At 44.5% G+C, this 24280-nt stretch overlaps 1 protein-coding gene across 17 annotated transcripts in view; it reads left to right on the forward strand.

Moving 5' to 3' along the window:
- The window catches only part of EYA4 (EYA transcriptional coactivator and phosphatase 4), a 481052-nt gene that overhangs the window by 275824 nt on the left and 180948 nt on the right, over window positions 1-24280 (forward strand). For 10 of the 17 annotated variants that reach the window (XM_068231595.1, XM_068231603.1, XM_068231594.1 and 7 more), the window contains one exon: window positions 10202-10294. The exons of 3 other annotated variants lie outside the window; for them this stretch is intronic. In XM_068231595.1, the coding sequence (XP_068087696.1) occupies window positions 10202-10294 (93 nt within the window). Of the gene's footprint in view, window positions 1-6649; window positions 6742-10201; window positions 10295-24280 lie in introns of those variants that run through there. 4 more of the 17 variants (XM_068231593.1, XM_068231598.1, XM_068231609.1 and 1 more) reach the window with 3 other exon arrangements.

Here is a 24280-nt window from a genome sequence, read left to right on the forward strand (position 1 = left end):
TGACAGCAACTGATATTTTATTGAAAGCAACTGATATTTTATTGACAGCAACTGATATATTTCAGATCTGACAAAATATTGTCAGAACTGGAAGGGATTATTGTCAGAAGAAAATGGTGAGCTTCTGAAAGGAACAGATGGCAAGGTAACTATGCAATGTTCATTTGAACTTACCTCATGCGTTTATTTTAAATATTTTTACTCAGTACAGGTTCTCTTTAAAGGGAACCTGAAGTGAGAGTGATATGGAGGCTGTCATTTTTATTTCCTTTTAAACAATGCAAATTGTCTGGCTGTCCTGCTTATCATCTGTCTCTAATACTTTTAGCCATAGACCTTGAACAAGCATGCTGATCAGATGTTTCTGACAAAAATCTGACAAGATGAGCCACATGCTTGTTTCAGGTGCGTAATTTGGTCATTACTGCAGCCAAAGAGATCAGCAAAACTACCAGGCAATTGGTATTGTTTAAAAGGCAATTCACGTGTCTCTCACTTCAGGTTCCCTTTAAATGCTAGCTGATAAGATAATCCATACTCCATAATAACTTTCCAGAGTACAGACAGTCCCCTACTTAAAGAGAACCCGAGGTGGGTTCTAACAATGCTATCAGCACACAGAGGCTGGGTCTGCTTATACTGCCCAGCATCTGTTGCTTTCTTGATCCCCCTAAGTTCCCCCCCACGCTCTGCTATGCCCCCATTAATCATCAGCAGAGCTGTCGACGCACAGCATGTCGCAGCCGGCTGTTTACATCTGCAGCTGTCAGTCTCGGCGCTCCCCCGCCTCCTCCATAGCTTCAGTCCCCGTCCGCGTCCCTTCCCTCCCCGCTGATTGGAGGAAAGGGACGTGGGTGGGGACCGGAGCTATGGAGGAGGCGGGGAAGCGCCGAGACTGACAGCTGCAGATGTAAACAGCCGGCTGTGACACGCTGTGTGTCGCTAGCTCAGCTGATGATTTATGGGGGCATAGCAGAGCGCGGGGGGAGCTTAGGGGGGATTGAGATAGCAACAGAGGCTGGGCAGTATAAGCAGACCCAGCCTCTGTGTGCTGATAGCATTGTTAGAACCCACCTCGGCTTCTCTTTAAAATCAACTTGATATACAACGTTTAAGAGATACGAGCAAAGTTATCTTCATGTACTTGTAAGTACTGTTTTTTTTTTATTACATATGTTTGTTATTAAATGTTATAGTACTGTATAAACTGTAATAAGTAGTTTAAAACACTTTAAAGGCACATTAAAAACAAGTATTAGGTAGGTAAAGGTGCACCTAGTTGAAAGTAGATCTCGTTGGTGGAATGCTGAGAGTCGGGTGAGTAGACTGTCATTCATTTACTCTCATCAGGACTCTGTAAGTGTATAGGGAAGGAGGGAGGGAGGCACTCAGGGAGGGGAGTAAGCCACCCTTCCATCATGAGGCGCCTGTAGGCATGTGCCTACAGGTAAATCCGGCCCTGCTGAAGGATAGACTGACTGTCAAATTATGCATAGCTAGTTTTAGAGCTCTAGTTGGCTTCTTAAAAGAACCCAATCACAACTTGTTTCTCTACTAAACGCTTAAAACAGTGTAGTAAAAATAGCATAATGAATAAAATTGCTCATTTTCTTGCAATATTAATTTATAAATTATTTAAGGTGGCAACATCTTTACTATTAGCAGGTGACCTCGGTGGAATGCTTGTATAAAGAGAGTTTCAAAGCCAGTACAAAATATACCTGGCCTCCTAGAGTGCTGGGGGGTATAACTCCATATCTAATCAGCCTAGGCTAAACATCACTTGGTGGGCAGGGCTACGTTCAATATATAGCAACATGTAGCAATACGCTGAAACTAGGAAAATTACTGTTTGTGGTTATCCTGCATATCACACTGCATGCTACTATACTACAGTGTCTCTTTTGAGTTTTAAGACTAAAAATGTTTTATGCATTTAATGTAGCACTGTAGATCAAATATTGTATTTAATGCAAGTTAGAGAATTTATGTCTCAAAAGAAGACCATAGAATGTTGTTATCTGAGACAAAGACACAAGGAAGTAGAATGTAACATGATGCTGTTTTGCTGATAAATTATTCTAAGTAGAAGTAATTAATAATGAATGTGTCTGTTCACTGAGGTAGTTTAAACAGTTTAATGATCTAAGTGAAATATTCCACTAGATGGTACACATTACAAACATTAGCCAAACATAAAAGATATGACCCAGGAGACTACTGTCCATCTAAAAAAAAAAGCTTTTGTCATTACTAATATTTGAAGCATACTTGTAGTGACATCTAAATAATAAAAGTGAGCTCAGTGTGCCAAAGCTGGTAACATAATGTTCCAGTTTATGCTGTTACTTTAAAGTGTTATATGTGGAATGAGGAGATAAACGTGTGTATGTACCATGCAAAACATATTAATGACCAGGCTGTTTTTCTTTTTTTTTTCTTTTGCTGCCTGAAAGAGTTAATTTTCTGGCATGCAAGTGACAGTTTCTGTCTTGTCAACACCTTGTCGGGAATATAGTAAACCTCGCTGATAAGTAAATTACAGCCATAAAAGTTTTGGCAGAATACAACTTTTGAGGGCAAGGGAGAGATAGAAAAAGGTCCATAGTTAATGTATAGTGATGGCCTTAACCTCCGATTTTAGGTTCGCGAACTTCGAACGCGAACGCCCGCAAAAGTTTGGGTTTGCACGAACTTTGTGAACCGCAATAGACTTCAATAGGCAGGCGAACTTCCAAATCTACAAACACTACTATCACCTGGAGAGAGTAAGTGACCACAAGAGGAAAACATTTTTTTCAAAAAGACCTTATACTTTTTGAGAAAATCAATTTTAAAGATCTCGTACTGAGTGTGGGAAATGTTTCCACCGCCGCCGACTTTAACGGTTAGTAGCAAAGACCCCTTAAATGCCAGAAACACCAAATTTGCATGGGAATGTGAAGGAGAACAGTGGAAACAAAAGGATTTTTTTTCAAAAAGGCCTTATACTTTTTGAGAAAATAGATTTTAACCACTTTGTCCTCCTTGACGTAGTTGTACATCAAGGAGGACATGTGCGCTCCCGCGGCTCCCCCGTCCGATCGCTCGCATGCACGCGTGCTCCCAGCCGTGGATTGTTAGCCCAGGAATCAATTAATCGGGCCATGGTGCCCGATCACTGATTCCTCTCCCTCGCAGAAAAAGCGACAGCTTCTCTCGGAAGCTTCGCTTTTTCTGACTCTTATGTCCCTCAAAGCGTACATTGTACGCTTAGAGTGACGTCATGTAAACAAACTCAAGGTTGCCATCTTGTGGCCAAAAAGTAAAAAAAATTAAAATACACATATATTTACCCAAATCAAATACTATTTACATCCCACCCTCCCAAAAATACCCACATAAAATGTTTAATAATAATAATAAAAAAAACAAACATTACAATAAAAAAAAACAAAAAACACATAAATATTTACCTAATGGTCTAAACTTTTTCAATATCTATGTAAAGATGAAATATTTCTATATTTTTTTTTTTTATTATAAGCTTGTAAATAGTGATGGATGCAAAACGGAAAAAATGCACTTTTATTTCCAAATAAACTATTGTCGCCATACATTGTGATAGGGACATAATTTAAATGGTGAAATAACCGGGACAAATGGGCAAATACAATACGTGGGTTTTAATTATGGAGGCATGTATTATTTTAAAACTATAATGGGCGAAAACTGAGAAATAATGAATTTTTTTCGTTTTTTTTCTTATTCTTACTGTTAAAATGCATTTACAGTAAGGTAGCTCTTAGCAAAATGTACCACCCAAAGAAAGCCTAATTGGTGGCGGAAAAAACAAGATATAGATCAGTTCATTGTGATAAGTAGTGATAAAGTTATAGGCTAATGAATGGGAGGTGAACATTGCTCGGATGCATAAAGTGAAAACGACCGAGGGCTTAAGTGGTTAAAAGTTCAAAGGATAAAACTTTTTACATTTAAATGCCAGTAAATGATAGGTCATGGGAAACAATTCCCGCTGACTTTAGCAGTTAACAGCAAAGGTCCCTTACATCCTAGCAACACCAAATTTGCAGGATATGTTAAAAAGATAGTGGGAAACAATATTTAAAAAGTTTTTTTTTACATTGTATTTATTTATTTTTATATAATTTTTTTTGTTATGTGCTGTGTTGGAAATTTCCCCCCAAAAAATGACGTGGAGTCCCCCCTCCCGAGCTCTCTGTAACACCTTGTACCCAAGCAGGCTGGGGTAGCCAGAATGCGGAGCCCCAGCCGCGTTGGGCTTCGCATCCTGAGCTATACCAGCCCGCATGGTCCATGGTAGGTGTGGGCTCCGGGGGAGAGGGGTGGCCAAGCCTTCCCCTCTCCCCCTGAGCCCTTGTCCAATCCATGGACAAGGGGCTCTTCCCCACCCCCGGTGCCCCAGGAGGAGGTGGGGGCGACGACTCCCTGGGGGGGTACCCAAATTTGGTGTTTCCACTATGTAAGGGGGCTTTGCTATTAACCGTTAAAGTCAGTGCCATTAAAATCTATGGGAAAAATGTGAACCCGTACATTTTTGGAAAAAAATTGTGGTTCGTGTCGAACGCGAACCGCTGAGGTTCACGTGTACAAGTTCACCGGCGAACCGTTCGGGCCATCTCTATTGATGCATTTTAAAGGGACTCCGAGCATCTCTCATGGGTATGCCTTTAAGCCAGACGGCTTTCAAGAAAGTTGTGCTATGACCCCACTGGAGATTCCTCTTGCAATAGCCATGCATGTCACTTCCTCTTCCTGCTTCATTCAGTGATGCACTTCTCTAAAAGAGAGGACAGGGTGACCCGGAAGTTATAAGATAGTCAAGATGGCAGCCACGATATTTAAATTGAAATCGAACAAAAACTGTTTGGTGTAGAATGGCGATTCAGGTATCAAATGAAAGAGGAGAGTACAAGCTACAGAAAGGTATGCATCTTTAAGTACTTTGCAGTACTGGTCAGAGTCTCTTTAAAGGCATGCCCATGAGAGGTGCTCGGAGTCCCTTTAACTATGGGATACTTAATAGACTGCCATTGATCAGAGACAATAAAATATTCAATCTACTTTGTAAATGTTTCAATATAAAATAAAAGCATGGGATATCTAAAAAAAGTACTTTTTAGGAGTAAAAGGATAAATACAAATGTTTATCTCATCAGTTTATTTTTACATCGGGTTCAGTTTGATTCTCTGCCACTGTTGACTGTGACACACAACCTCAAAAGTAGGCCTGGAACCCACTAGATAGTGCAAAATGCTATCGCAATCGCTAGTGATTTGTGATAGCAATTTGCAATCGATTATGGGAGTGATTTCCCTGCTCCCATACAATCTATTACAATGGAAACGCTCCCAACATGCTGCATGTCCTGCGATTGCGATTTCCTTAATCGCAATCGCTCTAGTTGAATCTGGCCCATCCATTTACATTGGCAGAGCGTTTAGGAAAATCGCTATCGATTGAAAGCGATCCCTAAACACTCAAAAAAAAACGCTCTAGTGGGTTCCACACCTCATGCAGACACTGCCTTGATCAAGCTGTTTTCAGCATTGTCTTACTGAATCACTGACCACTATGTGACCATGCTTGGGCCAGGTTATAAAATACCCAATCCCAGAACATTATGTAGTGAGGAAATTACAAAATATGCTTATCTGAACACAAACAGGAATAGGCCTAGATTCTATGTGGATTGTGAGTGCTCCCTCAGCAACTAGTGGCATTGTAGAAGGTCTGTAACTGAATAGGCTGGTAACTTGTGGCAAGAGATTTAAAGGGAACCTGAAGCAAGTAGTATAAGGAGGCTATCATATTTATTTGCTTTTAAACAATACCAGTTACCTGGCAGCACTGCTGATTTATTTGGCTGCAGTAATGTCTAAATCACACCAGAAACAAGCATGCAGCTAATCTTGTCATATCTGACAATATTGTCAGAAAAACCTGATCTGCTGCATGCTTGTTCAGGATCTATGGCAAAAGTATTACAGGCATAGGATAGCCAGGTAACTGATATTGCTTAATAGGAAATAAATATGGCAGCCTCCATATCCCTCTCACTTCAGGCTTACTTTAAGAAATGTCATCCTCAAAGGTTCTCTAAATATAACATTCATACATCAGTCTTAAAGAGAAACCGTGACCAAGAATTGAACTTCATCCCAATCAGTAGCTCATACCCCGTTTTACATGAGAAGTCTATTCCTTTCTACAAACGGATCATCAGGGGGCTCTGTATGGTATGATGTTGTGGTGAAACCCCTCCGACAGGAAGCTGTGAGGACCATGGTCCTTGCAGTTTCCTGTCTGTGAACCTCCTTGCATTGTGGGAAATAGCTGTTTACAGCCGTTTCCAACTGTCAAAAAAAAAAGCAAGCAGCAGCTACTTCCAGTGACATCACCTGCCAGCAGTAAAAATGTCACCATGTGATCAATGTCAGAATGTAAATCATGGAGAAGAAAGCTTTTACAATGGGCAAACACTGACTAAATCATTTATACATAATTATTGTAAAAATGAAGCACTTTTTTATTACATTATTTTCACTGGAGTTCCTCTTTAAGATAGTTTGAGGAAAAAACAGTTAAACTGCCAGCATGCTTTGTGGGTAGCAGTAAGAAACTAGAGCACCTGGATGAACTATCTGAAAATACAGGGTCGCACTACAAATGCCAGTCATAAAATATCCTTGGTAGAGTTATCACCAGATTTTAGTGAGGTATGGTTCACACTGGGGTGCTTTTAACCTTCCTGGCGGTAACCCCGAACGTAGTTCGGGGTAAGCCGCGCAGGAGGTTTTCTCAGGCCCTGCTGGGCCGATTTGAATAATTTTTTTTTTGCTGAACGCAGCTAGCACTTTGCTAGCTGCGTCAGCACTTCGATCGCCGCCGCCCCGCGCTCGATCGCCGCTATCCGCGTCACAAGACAGCCCCCCCCCTAGACCCCTGCGCTGCCTGGCCTATCAGCGCCAGGCAGCGGCAAGGGGTGGATCAGGACTCCCTTAGACGTCACGACGTCCATGACGTCGGTGACGTCATCCCGCCCCGTCGCCATGGCGACGGGGGAAGCCCTCCAGGAAATCTCGTTCTTTGAACGGGATTTCCTGATCGCCTATCGCCGGAGGCGATCAGCGGGGCTGGGAGGATGCCGCTGAGCAGCGGCTATCATGTAGCGAGCCCTAGGCTCGCTACATGATTTAAAAAAAAAATAAATCAAAAAAACGGCTGCGCTGCCCCCTGGCGGTTTTTAATAGACCACCAGGAGGGTTAAAGATCATTTCAGCACTTTGTGTTGTGACAATGTTTCCCTATAGAGACCATTCTCACTGCAGCGTTTGTGATTTTTATGCATGCGCTGCTTGCAGCATTTTGGGAGTGATCCCTTTGCATCACAATTCTCAAATGCCAGTACAATTGCTGAAAATTGCAATGCAAATAGACAATTGCAAGTTGATTTGTGTGTGAACCAGTCCTAATCGTGAGGCAAAAGTACTAACCACATAGCTTCTATGATGTCCGCAGTGGAAACTGAATGCCAAAAATTGTGAGTTTTGAAGGAATCCAAATATCAGGCCTTAGCTAAATCAATTATAAAAAGGTACAACTGTAATTGCGTACATTGGCTCATATGCAATTAACGTTTTCTCCTGTGTTTTCTCCTTCGTGATATTTTTTAAACTTTTCAATAAAATGCCCTTTAAACCACCAGAGAGAAAGAAAATACTTTTTGGTACTTTTTCAGTTGAAAAGTGCTGGGTAGTTATTTTACATAGACAATGAAAAATGATCTCCAAGGAAAAAACTTGGGAGAAAAAAATAATTGCATTTGGGCCATTGACCAACATCACATTAAGCTGTTGATGTGTCAGTGTGAACTTACCATTACAGTAAAATTGCATTGTGTTAGCAATGTGACAGTATTGTCAGATGCAAAGCACCGCATTGCCCCAGTGTAAACATACCCTGAAAATAAAGATGAACGCAATCCTCTGTTGTTGGCCCCTTTACTGCGAGAATGTGGCATGGGTGAAAATGTGTAGAGATGTGTTGCACACACTTTTACAAATGCCCAGACTGCCTTCAGTGGTGCAGGACAATACTATAAGATGGAAAGCCAGTTGTTCTATTTTATTTAAGTATAATGTTAAATATTAACTACTAGATACTGATGGAAAGGCATGTCACTGTTTAAAAAGAGCCCGAGGTGGGGTTATAAAATTAAAAAAAAACTAGGCTATCTGATCAGGGGGGGGGGTCTGGTTGGATCAGGTAGCCACCATTGCCACTGCTCTCTTCCACTGCTCTGTTGGCCTGCATGGCTTAACTTTCACTTTCGTGGCCTCTGGGGACACAATGCTGGAAGGAGAGAGATATTCTCTCCCAGTGTGCAGGGAGGAGGGGGGAGGCAGGGGGCGCAGCCAGGGAGAGAGAGCTTCCCAATGGTAGCTCTGAGAAGCCTGTAGGAATGCTCCTATTGGGCACTTTGAGCAGGGAACCCCTCTCCTCCCATTACCCTCCAGAATAGCGACAATCATTGTTGCCAATTTCAGGGGGCTATAGCGCAGCGGCAATGGGGGTCAGAGAGCTGTGTGGGGGGACACAGAGGCATGTCATGAGGCAGGGAACATGCCTCTTGTGCCCCAACTGATCCCCCCCCCCCCCCCCCCCGCATCGCCTCGGGCTCTCTCCAGCTGCAAAAAGTTGAGCAAGCAGATTTTCAGCAGAGCTAATATATTTCATTATTCATTCATCTTCAGTCTCCTATCATTTTTGTTCCTACTTTGATCCTCTTCCCACACATTGTTTCACATCCTTCAGAAATGAAAATTACTGTGTCTAGTATTAGGACCTGTCCCCTTATAAAGCAGTAGCAAAGTGCCATACAGTAAAAACAAAAAGCTGTACTGTGAAGCATTTTGAAGTATTTCGTACACCTGTCTACAGAGTATGTGGAAGCAGTAAAAACGTAAATAATGCCTCAGAATGTTTTGTCATATTTGTGTGATGCATTTTGAAGCATTTTAAAATGCCTATCTGTGAACAAAGCTTAAATGCCTGGAATTTGTATTATGCCTTTGTGCAAGCAGGGAATTAAAATAAGCCAGGCTTTTTAATCTTGTACACATAGATATGCATTTCAGGATCTGGCAAACATTTTGAAACTTTTTCCTTTTTTTACTGCTTTTGTTTACACACATGTAGAGCTGTTTGTTATTTATGCATTTATTGTTGACATCTTTTTATAGTATACCGTTCAACAGTTTTTGTATGTTTGCTGTGGGCAAAACTCCTTAGCTCAATTGATTTTATTGAAGTTTGCCTTTCAAAATGTTTATTGAAATTTTCAACATATCAAAGATTGCAATATTGCTGCCTATCATATCAGTGATAGTCGCTGGTTCTTTAACGTAAATGAGGTTCCACCCTGAAAGAATCTAATCCCTAAATTCTTACACTGTACAGATGGCAAAAAGAAAAAAACATATCAAGTAAATAAATAGATACAATAAGACACATTTTATGCTCACATTGAGCATCTTGCCAAGTTAATGTAAAATAACCTTCTAAGTGTCTCATCTAGTGAGGTAGAACTATCACCTTTTATTTAAGTTAAAACCAAATTCCTGAATCTGAAAAAAAAAACAAGAAAAAAGGCAGAAAACAGGAAAAAACAAAAATAATAAAATTAAAAAAAAGAGAAAATGGAAAAGAAAATGGTTGTCAGACTGCCCCAGCCCACCCGACTGCCCCTCCCCCAACACCATTCCACATTACGGTTATCTTAAATTCCACCTTATAAATCCAGAAAAAGGCGTTACTGAAATGAATGGAAATGCATTTTTCATTTCATTTATCTGAATTCAGTATATGTGGAGGCTGAAAGTTAGAACATTGCTAGTTTATTTAACTTTTTGTGTTCCTAAACAGACCCTGATTCTGGATATGTATTCTTTCAATACAGTCCTGGGGATATGTGTAGAGTTAATAGGTCTTGTAATATGACATTTCTAATGACATGCCTATACTAGACACTTTGATTACTTGCCACACTTAACAGGGATTTTTGTACTTGGTCTGCTGCATGAACGTTCACTTTTGGCTGTTTCTACTTGAAGATGGCATGAGGCCTATTTTGTAAGTTTAGACAAAAATCTTATGTCTGCTTATTCTTCTATGTAGTGTCTCTTCTTGCAGTCAAAACAGAGCCAATGAACAGCAATGAAACCACCACAACAACGGGAGATGGATCGCTTGACACTTTTACTGGGTCAGGTAAAGCAATCTGATGACATATTACACATACTAAAGAAGCAGAAAATGTGTAATCCAGACTAATACGCACATCCTCTGAAATCTCAAATCTGGCAACAGCCTTGTTAAATTTAGCGAACTTTTCAAAGTGGAAGAAGTCCAAGTCTTCATGCCTGTAAATGCTTGCAATTAGTTATCACACATAAATCTTTAGCAGTTAAGACACTGAAATCTTAACAACTTAGTTGTGTGTCTGGTGCATGGTTCTTAAAATCTTTCTTTTTATTAATGGGCGTTATTTATCTTATATGCCTTTTCATGCTGGAATGTATCATATGGCCTACCCCTAATGCTAGGCTTACAGCAAGTTGGCTAGGAGCCTAATTGATATTGCTTACTAAGAAAATTATTAATATACCTAGAGTAACCATATATATGTATATAAATATTTATAACACGCACAATAAATCTCTCATAGCTGTTTGAGAAAGGCTGTATTTGTCCGTGAGCACTATAGTTGCTCAGTGTGTCACAAGCTCACGATTGGACTGCTGAAAAACATTAGTATGAAGTTGGACATGCACTTAACCACTTGAGGACTGCACCCCCCTAAAGACCAGGCCATTTTTCTCTAAATGGGCCACTGCAGCTTTAAGGCCTCGCTGGAGGGCCTCACAACTCAGCACACAAGTGATCCCCCCCCCCCCCTTTCTCCCCATCAACAGAGCTTTCTGTTGGTGGGGTCTGATCGCTCCCCCAGTGTTTATTTTTTTATAAATATTTATGTTTTTCAATAAAATTGTGCATTTTTTTTATTTGTTTTCTATTCCCCCCTCCCTCCCCCCGCCAGCCAATCAGTGCGATCAGCTGTCATAGGCTTCAGCCTCCCAGGTGGACAGCCGAGTCACATGGCTATCCCCAGTACATTGCTGCCTTAAGGCCCATACACACATCGGATTTTAGCGAACGACCCGTCGTTTGAACGTTCCGTCGTTCGGATGTTTTCGCGTCAAATCCGACGTGTGTACAGACTATCGTTCAGGTGATAAGACTGGTTACCAACGATCCGCCGGGCGGATCGCTGGTAACCAGTCTTATCACCCGAACGATAGTCTGTACACACGTCGGATTTGACGCAAAAACGTCCGAACGACGGAACGTTCAAACAACGGGTCGTTCGCTAAAATCCGACGTGTGTATGGGCCTTTAGATTGCAGCTCTGTACAGCAATAAAAGACTTCGATGCCACCGTCTAACAGTCACCCAGTGGCGATCGCCGCTGAGAGACTGAAGGCGGAGCTCCGCTCTGTTATCAGAGCAGGGATGCGCACGCAATCTCCCGCAAACCATGCCCCAAGCACTTTACGCCAATCGAAGTTAGGCAGTCCTGGGGTTGTCGCCGCGTCCACGCTCGTCAGCATGACACGGTCAGCAAGTGGTTAAAGTGACATTGAAGTGTGGAAATAAAAAAACGTATAAGGAATAGTATGTGTAGTACGGATAACGAATAGAATACTAGTAGCAAAGAAAAGTGTCTCATATTTTTATTTTCAGTTACATAGCTTTTTTTTAGTAACATTGCATCAATCTCAATATTTACAAAATTTTACAAAATACACTCTGTATTTTAAACTATGAAACCGTGCAGAACTAATGCACTTTGAACTTCCTTGCAGTCAAACCTTATCTGAAGTCGTCTTTCACTACTTCTTTGATGTATAAGTGCTTCTGAAAACAGCACTGTAGCCGACCCAAGTTGGGTCAGGTTGGAGAGCTCAGAGAGGCTCTTTTGCGTAGATAACAACTGATGTTTCTTAACTCTTCCTGTAATGGAAACAATATGAGACTCATATCTTTGCTATATGCTATATTTCTTAGCTGTACTACACATACAATTTATTGTCTCATAAGTTTATTTTCACTTCAGATAACCTTTTAAATCCCTACCAGATGTGATCATAGAGGCAGCACAATAGTTCATTGAATTAACCGATTTGAGCTGTCAGGGTAGAGTCTGATAAATGAACTAGTTGAGGAGGCTCATGGATAGTTGAAGTGAACTAGATGCTATCCACCTTATTTGGTAGTGAAAGCCATCACTCTCTTTCGTTAATATATCACAGTCTCCTTTCTCTTCTACATTACACATCACGACTCTAATAGAGATGGGCCAAACCTCTGATTTTCGGTTCGTGAACACCGTTCACGAACTTCCGCGGAAGGTTCGGTTCGCGGAAAATTTTGTAAACCACAATAGACTTCAATGGGGAGGCGAACTTGTAAAACTAGAAACACTTATGCTGGCCAGAAAAGTGATGGAAAACATGTTTCAAGGGGTCTAACACCTGGACCCCCAGGTGGCGGAGTGGGATACATGCCAAAAGTCCCGGGGAAAAATCTGGTTTTGATGCAAAGCAGCGTTTTAAGGGCAGAAATAACATTGAATGCTAAATTGCAGGCCTAAAGTGCTTTCAAACATCTTGCATGTGTATACATCAATCAGGGAGTGTAATGAGTGTACTGCTTCACACTGACACACCAAACTCACTGTGTAATGCACCGCAAACAGCTGTCTGTGTTGTGACGGCCGTGGTGGACTACTGCGCAGTGCACACCATGGCGAGATTGCTCTTCCTCACTCAGTGATGTCTGGTTAGGTAATGTCTGTCTGCCTTATCAACTTTCAATGGTTCTTTCTCTACCATTGTTAAAGCTTACATCTATTTTTTTTACATTACATTTTCTACTTGCTGTTCAGTACTTGCAACGAGAATCTATTATGGAGGGCAAGTCTGCCATTTGTGACCAAGGGTAATGGCGGGGGAACCCTTCCTGGTGTGATTCCGGCCTGGAGTTGTAGCCTATCAAATGGCTACCACCACACATCCAGGCAAGGAGAGCAGCAGGCATGCCCGCCCCGAGGTAGTGACCAAAAATAACAATACGGGACTCGGAAGGACCTGCTGTTTTTTAAACAAATTCACTTTAAATCCTTTAACGAGAATCTGTTATGGCGGACAAAGATGACACCACTTTCCTTTCACGAGAATCAGTTAGTTAGATGCAGTGAGGTGAGTTCACTCAACCCAAAGATGGTTATATGCAGTGAGGTGGGTTCACTGAACACAAAAGGTAGTTGGATGCAGTGAGGTGAGTTCACTCAACCCAAAGGTAGTTATATGCAGTGAGGTGGGTTCACTGAACACAAAAGGTAGTTAGATGCAGTCAGGTGAGTTCACTAAACACAACAGGTACTAGAAGGTATATGCAGTACTGGGTAGTACAATGTGCAGCTCCCTGTCACACACATAGGTAGTCACTGAATGTGCTGCTGCTGGGCTGCTGGGCTGCTAGCAGTGGCACACACATAGTATGAATTAGCAATGCTGTCTAAGCAACACAAGTGTCAGTTTGACACACAGAAAAAAAAATGATCACACGAACAGGATTAGCTCTGAAAAGAGCTGTTGAATGAGGGGTGCTATTAAAGCAATAACATTCAGCCAGAAGCAAGCTAACAAGCCAAGAGCCTGACTAATCTGTCCCTAGGAGAAAAAGTCTGCAGCAGCTCGCCCTAGTCTGTCTATGTGCAGGCACACGAGTGAGTGTAATGGCCGCCGGAGCCTGCCTTATATAAGGGGGGGGGGCTCCAGGGCTGAGTGTAGCCGGATTGGCTACAATGTGCCTGTTGACTGTGATGTACAGGGTCAAAGTTGACCCTCATAGTGCATTATGGGGTGAATCGAACTTCCGCAAAAGTTCGCCTTCGCAGGTGAACGCGAACCACCCGAAGTTCGTCTGGAACCGTTCGCCGGCGAACGGTTCGGCCCATCTCTAGTCTCTAATACTTTTAGCCACAGCCCCTCAACAAGCATGCAGATCAGGTGCTCTGACTGAAGTCAGACTGAATTAGCTGGATGCTTGTTTCAGGTGTGTGATGTAGCCACTACTGCAGCTAAAGAGATCAGCAGGGCTGCCAGGCAACTGGTATTGTTTAAAAGGAAACATCCATATCCCTCTCAGTTAAGTTTTCCCTTTAACTCTTAGTAGTAATGAATGGTATTGCGCATAAATTGCTACCTCGTCATAACTTAGTAAGAAGTTTAGTGTGAGTAACATGAAGGTGGATCTAATTGTGGTCTGTCACAGTTGGAATATTATTTGCTACTTGCTGTTTCCCCCCGTACCCAAATATTATTGCATTCTCCAGTGGTCTATGTAAATACTGAAACTGCTGGAATTGAGTGTTAGCATAGAACAGGAAACCCTCACTTGCCCTTGCACAGGCATCAAGTCTCATTCTTTCAGCATACACCTCTCAACTGCTCTGGCTCATTACTGAGTTGAGCAGTTAAATACAAAAAAAATGCAAGGCTGATGTAAGTAACATGAACAATTATGCTGATTGTGTTTTGGAAGCAGAAAAATGACAAGGTTTAAGTATCTGAGTAACTCTGATGGGTGCCAAATTGTGATAGCTGGAAAACTGGGTCTACAAAACAGCAGGTCTTGTAGGTCTTGTAGCACAGATTGTTGAAAAGTTTAATGTTGTTGATGAGAGAACGGTCACATTGTTTTTTAGTTTGCTGCTGCAGGTTCTGGTGGTGGTGGGGTATGTATTAACCATGGGGGGGGGCTATATATTAACCATAGACCAACCACGATGTCAATGCAGACCCCTGTTTACAATTGAAAGTGCCTAGAATGGTCTAATAAACATCAAACCTGGACCATCAAGCAATGGAAGAGGGTGGCCTGGTATTCACAATTAGAGATGGCCGCGAACTTCCGCGAAAATTTGGTTCGCGCGAACTTTCGCGAACCGCAATAGACTTCAATGGGGAGGTGAACTTTGAAAACTAGAAACACTTATGCTGGCCACAAAAGTGATGGAAAAGTTTCAAGGAGTCTAACACCTGGATGGGGGGCATGGATGAGTGGGATAGACGCCAAAAGTCCCGGGGAATATCTGGATTTGACGCAAAGCAGCGTTTTAAGGGCAGAAATCACATTGAATGCTAAATTGCAGGCCTAAAGTGCTTTACAACATCTTGCATGTGTATACATCAATCAGGGAGTGTAATTAGTGTACTGCTTCACACTGACAGACCAAACTCACTGTGTAACGCACCGCAAACAGCTGTTTGCGTAGTGACGGCCGTGCCGGACTGGTGCGCACCGTGGCGAGAGTGCAGGCCGTGACGGTTTTCAAGCCCATATGGTCGCGGGGCTGAGGTAGCTAAATGACAGAACAACAGTAACTGTCCAGCTGATCAAATGTGGTCTGTCCACAATGAAGCAACGACTTTAATATCTTTGGTGTGAACCCCCCCCGAGACACTCATATAGGCGTCGGTCATTGCTTCATTGTGATACGCAAACCCCTTCACTGCGGCAAGATACTGATCACGAAGGGGAATTGGCACATGTACATACCTTTTGTTTTGTTGTTGCAGCTGCAGTGCAGCCAGAAAAATTAGGCAGGCATGTACATGCACCAGAAAAATTATTATAGCAGCCGCTGCTAGCAGCGGCCTTAAAAATTCAGGAATCCGCCTGGAGTCCTGGACCCTGTTGGTGGTGGTGGAGAAAGCAGTCAAGCAGAGATGCTGTGTGGGGAGCGACTTAGTCTTGGGGCAGGCAGTCACACAGCGTGCAGGCAGAGATGCTGTGTGTGGGGACTGACTTAGTCTTCGGGTGGGCAGTAGCCCTTCGGGATCCATGCCTCATTAATTTTGATAAAGGTGAGGTACTGAACACTTTTGTGACTTTGCGACCTCTCTTCTCAGTGACAATGCCTCCAGCTGCGCTGAAGGTCATTTCTGACAGGACTCTTGAGGCAGAGCAAGACAGAAGTTGGATGGCAAATTGGGACAGCCCTGGCCACAGGTCAAGCCTGCGCCCCAGTAGTCCAAGAGTTCATCGCTGCTCACAGTGTCTACATCCACACTTAAGGCCATGTAGTCGGCTACCTGCCGGTCAAGGCATTGGTGGAGGTTGGATGCGGAAGGGCTAAGGAGAGGCGTTTGACTAAAGAATGTCCGCATGTCCGACATCACCATGAGATTGCTGGAGCGTCCTGTCCTTGCCTGCGTGGACATGGGAGAAGGATTACTGGCAGTGGTACGGGATCAAATTGTTGATGGTGCCTTCACTGCGACTCACCAGGTTGGTCAACTCCTCAAACGGCCGCATGAGCCTGCATGCATTTCGCATGAGTGTCCAGTTGTTGGGCCAGAACATCCCCATCTCCCCAAACTGTGTCCTTCCACTGTAGTTGTAGAGGTACTGGGTGACGGCTTTCTCCTGTTCTAGCAGGTGATAGAACATAAGGAGGGTCGAATTACAGCGAGTTGGGCTATCGCAAATCAAGCATCTCACTGGCAACTTGTTTCTCCGCTGAATGTCCGCAAAGCGTGCCATGGCCATGTAAGACCGCCTGAAATGCCCACACAACTTCCTGACCTGCTTCAGGATGTCCTCTAAGCCTGGGTACTTTGACACAAATCGTTGAATGACTAGATTCAGCACATGTGCTGTGCAGGGTACATGTGTCAGCTTTCCCAAATTCAAAGCGGAAATGAGATTGCTGTCGTTGTTACACACCATGTTGCCGATCTCCAGCTGGTGCGGGGTCAGCCACTGATCCACCTTTTTGTTAAGAGCAGCCAGAGAAGCTGCTCAATTGTGACTCTCCGCTTTGAGGCAAGACATGTCTAAGATGGCGTGACACCGTTGTACCTGGCACAGAGCCGGATTAAGGCTAAATGGGGCCCTAAGCAAAGTAACTGATTTGGGCCCCCCCATCATGTCGTAATAGAATCAGAAGATGCAGCTGCACAGCAATATGTCGCACACACCGGGCAGCCGAGCTACTGGTTGCTATGGGCAACAGCACGCTTTCCTCTGTGGGTGCACAATGCAGGGAATAGCAGCGGCAAAATGCAGAGTGAGAGATGAATGGCTGGGACATTTGCACTCAGGGGCTGGGGCACCCCTGTGAAGAGGGCGCCAGATATCACAGCAGCACTTTCCCCCTGCATCTCCAGCCTGGCAATAGCAGAAAGCTCTGGACACCGCCAAACCGGAAGCCGTTCCCCAGACAGAATTACATAACCACTCCCACCACCGAACAACTAATTTCCTCCCAAACTAGACAGCCACCATGCAGCCTCCATCCCAGTGAATACGATAGTCCAGCAGAGAAGGCAGCCGCAGTGGGGGAGAATGACAGCACCAGATGAATCACATTCACCTATTGCGATCCAAGCAATAGAGGTCCCGTCATCCGGAGCCCATCTGTCTCCTCTAGAGTGCTGCCGCTCTGTTACTACTACTATTACTACTTCCTACTTCATGTCTGATTTGAGAATCAGGAAGTTTCATAGCGAGCGGCTGCACTGTAGAAGAGACAGATGGGTTTCAGATGATGGGATCTCTATTGCTTGGATCATGGATAGGTGAGTGAGCGTTTGCCATCTGCTGCTATCATTCTTGCTGCAGCTGTGGTTCTCTGGGGGAAGGGAGGGTGGAGTGGGCAGCGGCAGAGCGCACAGTAGCAGGAGGGGGACCTAGGAGGAGAGCCTGGCTCTGAAGACAATCAGCAGCGCACGGCATCATTAGACAAGACAAATAACATTTATATCGCACTTTTCTCCTGGTGGACTCAAAGCGCCAGAGCTGCAGCCACTAGGACGTGCCCTATAGGCAGTAGCAGTGTTAGAGAGACTTGCCTACGGTCTCCTACTGAATGAGTGCTGGCTTACTGAACAGGCAGAGCTGAGATTCGAACCCTGGTCTCCTGTGTCAGCGGCAGAGCCCTTAAAGGGACTCCAAGCAGTGCCTGTGGATATGCCTTTAAGCATACCCACAACTAATTCATTACATCCTCACACCTACCAGCATGATGTTTGTAATTATATCCCCCTGGGTTCCTTATATTTCATTGCATTGTGCTGAATCGAGCTGCCAACTTTGGAGAAAAGTCGTCCTGTGGCCGCGATTTCAATCGCGAAAATATCGAAAACTAAAAGGCATAGAGCAGCCGTTTAGATATCATTGGAAAGAGGAGAAAGAGAGCTTTAAAATGATATGCATATTTCCATAGTTACTGCACTGCTCAGAGTCCCTTTAGCCATTATACCATCCAGCCACCTCTGACTTTGGAGAAAAGTCGTCCTGTGGCCGCAATTTCGATCGCAAAAATATCGAAAACTAAAAGGCATAGAGCAGCTGTTTATATATCATTGGAAAGAGGAGAAAGAGAGCTTTAAAATGATATGAATCTTTCCATAGCTACTGCACTGCTCAGAGTCCCTTTAACCATTATACCATCCAGCCACCGCTGACTTTGGAGAAAAGTCGTCCTGTGGCTGCGATTTCAATCGCGAAAATATCAAAAACTAAAAGGCATAGAGCAGCCGTTTGGATATCATTAGAAAGAGGAGAAAGAGAGCTTTAAAATGATATGCATCTTTCCATAGTTACTGCACTGCTCAGAGTCCCTTTAACCATTATACCATCCAGCCACCGCTGACAGGATGGCAAGGGCTGGTTTATGTGCTAATGGGGCCCCTTTGACTCTGAATGGGGCCCCAAGCGACTGCTTTTGTTGCCTGGTCGGTAATCCGGCCCTGACCTGGCATGCAGCATAGGCCCTGGGGATCTGGGGCTGTGTAGCTGGTGAGGAGATCGCAGCACCAGTAGCGTTGAACTGCCACTCAGCCAAGGAGGAGGAGGATAATTACAGCAAAGAGGATGTAGCAGGAGGAGAGGAGGTGGCAGGAGGCCTGCCTGCAAGTCGTGGCGGTGTCACAAGTTGGTCCGCTGCACAGCCACGTACTCCCTGCTTGCCATCGGTCACCAGGTTGACCCAATGGGCTGTGTAAGTAATGTACCTGCCCTGACCGTGCTTGGCAGACCAGGCATCCGTGGTCAGGTGGACCCTTGACCCAACGCTGTGTGCCAGAGATGACACCACTTGCCTCTCAACTTATGGTACAAAAAATAAAAAAACAGGAAAATTTGCGCTGCCTCACAGTCCACTAAATAGCAACAGGTAACCCAAAAGACAGTTCTTGGCCTCGTAGCCACCACCGGCGTAGTTGATCGTCCTCAGTCAACCTCAGACAGAAGAAAAACAAAAAAAACAATTCATCGCATAGCCTATCAGTTCAAAACACTTGATCCTCCACCAGCTAGGGCCCGTGTGGTATTTAGAGGGTAACACCTTCTTCCTGTGCTCCACCACCCGCAGGAATTGCCCTCACCTTTGGCCGTAGCTGCCCAGACCTCACAGACAGCAATCAGCACATATAGGTAACCACCAAGTCCTGGCTTCTCCTCGCTTCAGACCAGTAGGATAACCTACGATTCCAGTTGTTTATAAAACAATAACAAACATATCATTGCGTAGGCTGCTAATGCAATTTTTTCAAATAAGACCAGACCCAATAGCCACTATATCACTGTGCCTATGGATCTACGGGGGCCACCTCTACAACACACACGTGTGCTACCACCTAGCAGGACCGTGCTCACCTTTGCCAAATGCTGCCCCAGTCATAGACAGCCACACAGCACTTTATGGTGAGCGGTCCTCCATAGACTTGCAGGCTAGTATAAGTTCCCTCCACGCATGCAGCTTACTGCAACTAGAACAATCTTGACATGGTGTAAAACTGTTTATTAAGAACAACATAAAAAAGAGTACTACTCACAAGCATAAAAAAGATTCAGGCATATCATAAAAGATCATGAGGACGTCTCCTCCGTGCACTGCGACCTCCTATCCGTTTAGCCACGCCCAACGCGTTTCGTCTTACGACTCATCAGGGGCTCTTAGGACAGGACTGGTCAACAGTGCTTAAATACCCTCCCCGTACATACCCTTCCACCTATCACATTGCTTACCCTACTGGTATCTGAGTCCTGCACGCCCATATACATCAGCGTCCATTCTCCAGCGCGCCATTACACCCCAACCACGCAAGCGCTAATCAGAACCCGCGAGATTACGGACAATGATCTGGAGCGCAAAGCAGAGTAGTTCCGCGTTCCAACGCGGGACTCCGTGCGCGTCCCACACCTTCCTCCTGTTGTACCTCTCACCGTGTCTCGCGTGAACACGGAGGGGGAGTCGGATAACCCCACCCCTCCGTGTGTCATCATGGCAATCATCTAGCGCTTCCTATACGGAAGTAATCTACTGCGTTCCACGGGCAACAAAGTCAAGAGACCTTACTGCAGCCAAAAAATTGCACCCCAAAATGAAAAAAACCCCTATATACCCCTTCAATCTGTGTGGGTACGTGCAACTACTCATATACCATTACAAATCAAATTACCCGTGAAATAATACCAATACTATACCCCTATGCGTTGTGCAATTGGTATTATAATCAGTGCCATGTATTGTGTAGCTCCATATACCTGCTCAAGTGCTATACCCCCAGACACAGATTGACTGGTGTCCCTCACCTGTTTAAACAGTGAGTACTAATATCCCTTACCAATAGGATGTATCGACGGTGCCAAAAATGACACCACCCCAACTAATATAATTAAATATACCACCTCTATGCTCCCACCCACTGTTATATATGGCTTCTGTGTGCTCTACAAAAAAACAGAGTCCCTATCCACAAATAGTGAACTTATGACCCCTACCCTCATCATTAAGCCCCCTGACTATAAGGAGGTAACCCCAAATCCAGAAATACAGTGTAGTGCTCAACAACCACAAATTGACTATATAAGCTATATAACTCCATAACAGGAGTTATATAGCTTATATAGTCAATTTGTGGTTGTTGAGCACTACACTGTATTTCTGGATTTGGGGTTACCTCCTTATAGTCAGGGGGCTTAATAATGAGGGTAGGGGTCATAAGTTCACTATTTGTGGATAGGGACTCTGTTTTTTTGTAGAGCACACAGAAGCCATATATAACAGTGGGTGGGAGCATAGAGGTGGTATATTTAATTATATTAGTTGGGGTGGTGTCATTTTTGGCACCGTCGATACATCCTATTGGTAAGGGATATTAGTACTCACTGTTTAAACAGGTGAGGGACACCAGTCAATCTGTGTCTGGGGGTATAGCACTTGAGCAGGTATATGGAGCTACACAATACATGGCACTGATTATAATACCAATTGCACAACGCATAGGGGTATAGTATTGGTATTATTTCACGGGTAATTTGATTTGTAATGGTATATGAGTAGTTGCACGTACCCACACAGATTGAAGGGGTATATAGGGGTTTTTTTCGTTTTGGGGTGCAATTTTTTGGCTGCAGTAAGGTCTCTTGACTTTGTTGCCCGTGGAACGCAGTAGATTACTTCCGTATAGGAAGCGCTAGATGATGGCCATGATGACACACGGAGGGGTGGGGTTATCCGACTCCCCCTCCGTGTTCACGCGAGACACGGTGAGAGGTACAACAGGAGGAAGGTGTGGGACGCGCACGGAGTCCCGCGTTGGAACGCGGAACTACTCTGCTTTGCGCTCCAGATAATTGTCCGTAATCTCGCGGGTTCTGATTAGCGCTTGCGTGGTTGGGGTGTAATGGCGCGCTGGAGAATGGACGCTGATGTATATGGGCGTGCAGGACTCAGATACCAGTAGGGTAAGCAATGTGATAGGTGGAAGGGTATGTACGGGGAGGGTATTTAAGTACTGTTAACCAGTCCTGTCCTAAGAGCCCCTGATGAGTCGTAAGACGAAACGCGTTGGGCGTGGCTAAACGGATAGGAGGTCGCAGTGCACGGAGGAGACGTCCTCATGATCTTTTATGATATGCCTGAATCTTTTTTATGCTTGTGAGTAGTACTCTTTTTTATGTTGTTCTTAATAAACGGTTTTACACCATGTCAAGATTGTTCTAGTTGCAGTAAGCTGCATGCGTGGAGGGAACTTATACTAGCCTGCAAGTCTATGGAAGACCGCTCACCATAAAGTGCTGTGTGGCTGTCTATGACTGGGGCAGCATTTGGCAAAGGTGAGCACGGTCCTGCTAGGTGGTAGCACACGTGTGTGTTGTAGAGGTGGCCCCCGTAGATCCATAGGCACGGTGATATAGTGGCTATTGGGTCTGGTCTTATTTGAAAAAATTGCATTAGCAGCCTACGCAATGATATGTTTGTTATTGTTTTATAAACAACTGGAATCGTGAGTTATCCTACTGGTCTGAAGCGAGGAGAAGCCAGGACTTGGTGGTTACCTATATGTGCTGATTGCTGTCTGTGAGGTCTGGGCAGCTACGGCCAAAGGTGAGAGCAATTCCTGCGGGTGGTGGAGCACAGGAAGAAGGTGTTACCCTCTAAATACCACACGGGCCCTAGCTGGTGGAGGATCAAGTGTTTTGAACTGATAGGCTATGCGATGAATTGTTTTTTTTGTTTTTCTTCTGTCTGAGGTTGACTGAGGACGATCAACTACGCCGGTGGTGGCTACGAGGCCAAGAACTGTCTTTTGGGTTACCTGTTGCTATTTAGTGGACTGTGAGGCAGCGCAAATTTTCCTGTTTTTTTTATAATTTATATGTTGGTGTGACATTTGAATTTGCAGCATACCCACTGTTCTGGGAGGAGGGTACAATAGGGGTGGAGCTCGCTAAAATACTCATTTTTACAACTTATGGTACAGTTTGGGTGTTACCTTTTTAGATAAATAATTGCGGCCTGGCATCTTCCACTGCGGTGTCCCAATGGCCACAAATTTACGGAAGGCATCAGAGTCCACCGGCTGGTATGGTAACAGCTGGCGAGCTAACAGTTCTGCCAACAGTTCTGCCAAGCCAGCTGTCAGACGCCGGGCAAGGGGGTGACTGGCAGAAATTGGCTTCTTCCGCTCAAAGATTTCCTTCACAGACACCTGGCTGCTGTGGGCAGAGGAACAGGAACCGCTCAAGGTCAGAGGCGGAGTGGAGAAGGGGGGCTGTGAAGGTGCAAGGGAGAAAGTGGCTGAAGATGCTGCACCTGAAGGAGGAAGAGGAGAAGGAGGGTGGATTTTCTTTTGTGTGCTGCTTTTCCTCTGGTGCCCTTCCCATTGCAGTTTGTGCCTTTTCTCCATGTGCCTTCGTAAGGCAGTTGTCCCTACGTGGGTGTTGGCCTTTCCACGGCTCAATTTTTGGAGGCAGAGAAAACAGATGGCATTGCTCTGATCTACGGCAGACACACAAACAAAATTCCAAACCGCTGAGCCCCCCTGGGGTGTGGGCACTATGGTGACCTCAGCAGCTGACGTTGAAGGGCATGTTGGCTGGCTGTCCAGAGGTGGTGATACATGGCGCCGGACACTGCCACCAGCTGTTTCTGTTGACGAGCTCCCCGGCTTCTTTCAGGAACTCGTCTCCTCCTATTCCTCTCTGACTCCTCTCTGAACTGTCCCCCTGTTCATCTCCTCTATTGGAAACATACGTGGCTTCCGTATCATCATCATCATCATAATCATCCTGCCCAACTTCGCTTGCCTCAGACACCTCCAAAACTGCACCAACAGCAGGTACTTCATCCGCCTCCTCCTCACACGTTACGTCCATAGTGTCACCTAACTCAGACATATGAGGTGGTGTAACTTGCTTAGCACCTTCATCTAGTTGTAACAATAATGGCTGTGCATCAGTGATTTCCCCACCAAATAACTCCTGCGAAGTGTCAAATGGAATGGATGTGGTGCTAGTAGTAGCGCTGGTGGCTGCAGAAGATGAGGTGTTCTGTGTTAAATAGTCAACCATGTCCTGACAATCTTGGGAGTTGATGGGACGTGCCTTCTTCTGAGCACTGTACTTTGGTCCAGGGCCGCACGAAATCACATCAGCATGACCTTGCACAGACCTGCCGGGTGGCCTTCATCTGGGTCTGCCTCTACCTCTACCTCTACTTGTTTTGTCCATATTGGGGGGGATGAAGTGAACGGTATGCACTGACTTGACTGATACAATGTGCAGTCACACAGGTGCAGTTAACAGGTATGCACGGAGTGGTATATCACACTGCGT

The sequence above is a fragment of the Hyperolius riggenbachi genome, chromosome 4 (genome assembly GCF_040937935.1).
Source record: "Hyperolius riggenbachi isolate aHypRig1 chromosome 4, aHypRig1.pri, whole genome shotgun sequence".
In the NCBI taxonomy this organism is placed as follows: Eukaryota; Metazoa; Chordata; class Amphibia; order Anura; family Hyperoliidae; genus Hyperolius; species Hyperolius riggenbachi.